At 42.3% G+C, this 4816-nt stretch overlaps 1 protein-coding gene across 1 annotated transcript; it reads left to right on the top strand.

Annotated features, from left to right (window-relative positions):
- The first annotated feature begins 1165 nt into the window (after window positions 1–1165).
- LOC117557235 (zinc finger protein 232-like) lies at window positions 1166–4154 on the top strand. The gene is made up of 2 exons (XM_034232960.1): window positions 1166–1450; window positions 2249–4154. Exons 1-2 carry the CDS (start codon window positions 1264–1266, stop codon window positions 3586–3588), a joined length of 1527 nt encoding a protein of 508 aa, XP_034088851.1. The 5' UTR covers window positions 1166–1263; the 3' UTR covers window positions 3589–4154.
- The last annotated feature ends 662 nt before the right edge of the window (window positions 4155–4816 follow it).

Below are 4816 nucleotides of genomic sequence, written 5' to 3'. Positions count from 1 at the left end.
ACAGAGACTGAAGCTTCAGAGAGAAACAGTGTGTTTAACAGAGACTGAAGCTTCAGAGAGAAACAGTGTGTTCAACAGAGACTGAAGCTTCAGAGAGAAACAGTGTGTTCAACAGAGACTGAAGCTTCAGAGAGAAACAGTGTGTTCAACAGAGACTGAAGCTTCAGAGAGAAACAGTGGTGTTCAACAGAGACTGAAGCTTCAGAGAGAAACAGTGTGTTCAACAGAGACTGAAGCTTCAGAGAGAAACAGTGTGTTAACAGAGACTGAAGCTTCAGAGAGAAACAGTGTGTTCACAGAGACTGAAGCTTCAGAGAAACAGTGTGTTCAACAGAGACTGAAGCTTCAGAGAGAAACAGTGTGTTCAACAGAGACTGAAGCTTCAGAGAGAAACAGTGTGTTTAACAGAGACTGAAGCTTCAGAGAGAAACAGTGTGTTTAACAGAGACTGAAGCTTCAGAGAAACAGTGTGTTTAACAGAGACTGAAGCTTCAGAGAAACAGTGTGTTGAACAGAGACTGAAGCTTCAGAGAGAAACAGTGTGTTCAACAGAGACTGAAGCTTCAGAGAGAAACAGTGTGTTCAACAGAGACTGAAGCTTCAGAGAGAAACAGTGTGTTGAACAGAGACTGAAGCTTCAGAGAGAAACAGTGTGTTCAACAGAGACTGAAGCTTCAGAGAAACAGTGTGTTCAACAGAGACTGAAGCTTCAGAGAGAAACAGTGTGTTCAACAGAGACTGAAGCTTCAGAGAGAAACAGTGTGTTCAACAGAGACTGAAGCTTCAGAGAGAAACAGTGTGTTCAACAGAGACTGAAGCTTCAGAGAGAAACAGTGTGTTCAACAGAGACTGAAGCTTCAGAGAGAAACAGTGTGTTCAACAGAGACTGAAGCTTCAGAGAAACAGTGTGTTCAACAGAGACTGAAGCTTCAGAGAAACAGTGTGTTCAACAGAGACTGAAGCTTCAGAGAGAAACAGTGTGTTCAACAGAGACTGAAGCTTCAGAGAGAAACAGTGTGTTCAACAGAGACTGAAGCTTCAGAGAAACAGTGTGTTCAACAGAGACTGAAGCTTCAGAGAGAAACAGTGTGTTCAACAGAGACTGAAGCTTCAGAGAAACAGTGTGTTTAACAGAGACTGAAGCTTCAGAGAGAAACAGTGTGTTCAACAGAGACTGAAGCTTCAGAGAAACAGTGTGTTGAACAGAGACTGAAGCTTCAGAGAGAAACAGTGTGTTCAACAGGAAGTGGTGATTTAGTAAACATGAGTGTTGTGCTGCTCTCGTTGGTGAAGCAGCGACTCACTGCAGCTGCTGAAGACATCTTTGTTCTGTTTGAAAAAACGATAGCAGAGTACGAGGAGGAACTGTCTCGTTCAAAACAGGAGAACGAGAGACACCGGAAACTACTGGACGCTGTTTTACAGCCTCAGCTTCAGATCCACAGAGCAGGTCTGTTCCCTCTTTATTCTCTCTCTCTTTATTCTCTCTCTTTATTACATCGTAACAACAATAACTGAGTATGTGGGGTGCATGAAAAATGTGACCAATCTCCTCTGCCAATGCCAAACAGCAGCCACTCTCCGGCAAGAAAACAGGCTTTCCAACGTTATCAGATGTATTGCCAAGAAGCATTGTTACGACAAATAAATAATCTACCAAACACAGATTTCCTTACTTAGTGTTACGTTTATTTAATTGTACATCAACAGGGGATCGATGTCTGCCGGTGGACGAGTGGCAGTCAGCAAGCTTACACTGACACTGGTCTCAGTGTTTGATATTTTAATGCAACAACTAAATTAACTTTGACTTTTAATATTAGCCTCATTACTCCAACTTCAACATTTTGAGAAAAATAGTGGATTTTTGAGAATTTAAGAAACTCCACATTTTGTGAATAAAGTCAGGATTTGAGATTTGGCTCCTCCATTCCTACCTATTTGCTACGAGTACATTGAAGGGCACAGCGAGCTCTGCCATAGCAGCGCCCTTTTACCTTAAAAACAATCACTAAAATGCACCATCAGCTCATACAGCCAGTAAATGCAGATCTAATCCGATGCAGGATTAGATCTGATTCACAAAGGTGTAATTGACTGACAATTGAGCCAACAGACATACAAAGGGGGCGGGACTTAGCAAAATGATAGGCAAGCATTTGAAATGTTAATGTTGGTAATGGTCATTACATTTTAAATTGTAATACTGAACAGTTTTTTCTTACTGTGTGTTTCCTGTTTCCTGCAGACGTCCAGCAGCTGGTGGTGGTTAAAGAAGAGGTTCCCCCTGAGCAGCAGGAGTGGAGCTCCAGTCTGGACCAGGAGGACCCAGAGCCCCCCCCACACATCAAAGAGGAACAGGAGGAACTCTGGAGCAGTCAGGAGGGAGAGCAGCTTCAAGGGCTGGAGGAGGCTGATATCATAAAGTCCACATTCACTCCTGTCCCTGTGAAGAGTGAAGATGATGAAGAGAAACCTCAGTTCTCTCAGCTTCATCAAAGACAAACAGAAGCTGATGGAGAGGACTGTGGAGGACCAGAACCAGCCAGGAACTCAGATCCAGAGAGACATTTACAACCAGAGACTGAGGACGACCCTGGAGACTCTTCTGAATCTGACACTGAAGACAGGGCTGATTGGAAGAAGACCAGAGAACCAGGTTCAAACTCTCAGAGAAATAAACAAGACCCTGTCAGTGATTCAAGACGTAGTGCAGGAGAGAAACCATTCATCTGCTCAGTCTGTAAGAAAACTTTTACACATAGAAGAAGCTTAAAGCACCACATGAGAAACCACACAGGAGAGAAACCATACAGCTGCTCATTTTGTCTGAAATATTTTACACAGAGTGGAGATTTAAATAGACACATGAGAGTCCACACAGGAGAGAAACCATACAGCTGCAATGTTTGTGACAAAAGATTCACACAGAGATCTCAGGTCAAAAGACATAAGTGTGTTGGTCGTCAGTCCTCACAGCTTCATCAAACTCAAACTGAGGAGAACAGAGAGGCAGAGCCTCCGGCCAGCAGCTCAGCTGAACACATGGAAACAGAAGCTGATGGAGAGGACTGTGGAGGACCAGAACCAGCCAGGAACTCAGATCCAGAGAGACATTTACAACCAGAGACTGAGGACAATCCTGGAGACTCTTCTGAACCTGACACCGAAGACAGGGCTGATTGGAAGGAGACCAGAGAACCAGGTTCAAATTCTCAGAGAAATAAACAAGACCCTGTCCGTGATTCAAGACGTAGTGCAGGAGAGAAACCATTCAGCTGCTCAGTCTGTGAGAAAGCTTTTAAACAGAGAGGACATTTCCATCGACACATGAGAATACACACAGGAGAGAAACCATTCAGCTGCTCAGTCTGTAAGAAATATTTTGCACAGAGAGGACATTTAAAGGATCACATGCGAATCCACACAGGAGAGAAACCATTCATCTGCAGTGTTTGTGACAAAAGATTTACTTGGAGTCATCAGGTCAAAAGCCATGCGTGTGTTGGTCGTCAGTCCTCACAGCTTCATCAAACTCAAACTGAGGAAAACAGAGAGGCAGAGCCTCCGGGCCAGCAGCTCAGCTGAACACATGAAAACAGAAGCTGATTGAGAGGACTGTGGAGGACCAGAACCAGCCAGGAACTCAGATCCAGAGAGACATTTACAACCAGAGACTGAGGACAACCCTGGAGACTCTTCTGAACCTAATACTGAAGATAGGGCTGATTGTTAGTTTTAAACTCTTTGCGTAAGTCCCTGTATATAATTATATTATTCAGGTGCTTTTATTAACATGTATTGTAGTTTTATAGGTGAATGTGCTGGTATTTGTATGTTGCTATTTGCTTGTGGATGTGTCTTTACAACTGTTGATGTGTTGTTTATTTGTAATGGAGGTGCATCATGTTGTTCTCTCTTCTGAGGCTGAAAATATGTATACATTCTGGAAAACGTTAAGAAAGAGACCGGAGCTTCTGAGACCCCCGTGTTTTAGAAATGGACATTTTCAAAAACCTCAAATAGACAGTTTGTGTATCTCTGAGTATTTTAAAAAAGCATCGGCGGGGAACAGTGTGTGTGTGTGTGTGTGGTGTGTGTGTGTGTGTGTGTGTGTGGTGTGTGTGTGTGTGGTGTGTGGGTGTGTGTGTGTGTGTGTGGTGTGTGTGTGTGTGTGTGTGTGTGTGTGTGTGTGTGTGTGTGTGTGTGTGTGTGTGTGTGTGTGTGTGTGTGTGTGTGTGTGGTGTGTGTGTGTGTGTGTGTGTGTGTGTGTGTGTGTGTGTGTGTGTGTGTGTGTGTGTGTGTGTGTGTGTGTGTGTGTGGTGTGTTTGTGTGTGTGTGTGTGTGTGTGTGTGTGTGGTGTGTGTGTGTTGTGTGTGTGTGTGTGTGTAGGTATAACATTTCATTAAGGTTATAATAATAATAATAATTTATGGATTAATGTCATTATGTTTATTACCAGTCAAAAGTTTGGACACACCTCATCGAAGTTTTTTTATTTATTTTAATTTTTTCTATACTGAAGACATCAAAACTATAAAAGAACACATATCGAATTATCTAGTAAAGAAAAAAGTGTTAAAAAATCCAGAATATGATTTATATTTGGCTGCTACTGCAGAATGCTGTGGTAGCCATGCTGGTTAAGTGTGCCTTGAATTCTGAATAAATCACCAACAGTGTTGGCAAGTTATTGCGTTCTATTAATAATTGCATATTTTATTGTTGATTTAAATCATGTTTGACTGTATTACTTATGCTTTGTTGCTTATTGTACATTATATTATATATCTAAAGAGAGATGTTATGAGATGTA

The sequence above is a fragment of the Gymnodraco acuticeps genome, unplaced genomic scaffold, assembly GCF_902827175.1.
Source record: "Gymnodraco acuticeps unplaced genomic scaffold, fGymAcu1.1, whole genome shotgun sequence".
Lineage (NCBI taxonomy): Eukaryota > Metazoa > Chordata > Actinopteri > Perciformes > Bathydraconidae > Gymnodraco > Gymnodraco acuticeps.
This window is presented reverse-complemented; position numbering and strand designations above follow the sequence as displayed.

Excerpts from the sequence above, each read along its gene's own strand:
- LOC117557235 (XM_034232960.1), top strand. The coding sequence starts at position 1,264 with ATGAGTGTTGTGCTGCTCTCGTTGGTGAAGCAGCGACTCACTGCAGCT. Across the intron at positions 1,451-2,248 it reads GCTTCAGATCCACAGAGCAG|ACGTCCAGCAGCTGGTGGTG; the intron begins GTCTGTTCCCTC and ends TGTTTCCTGCAG.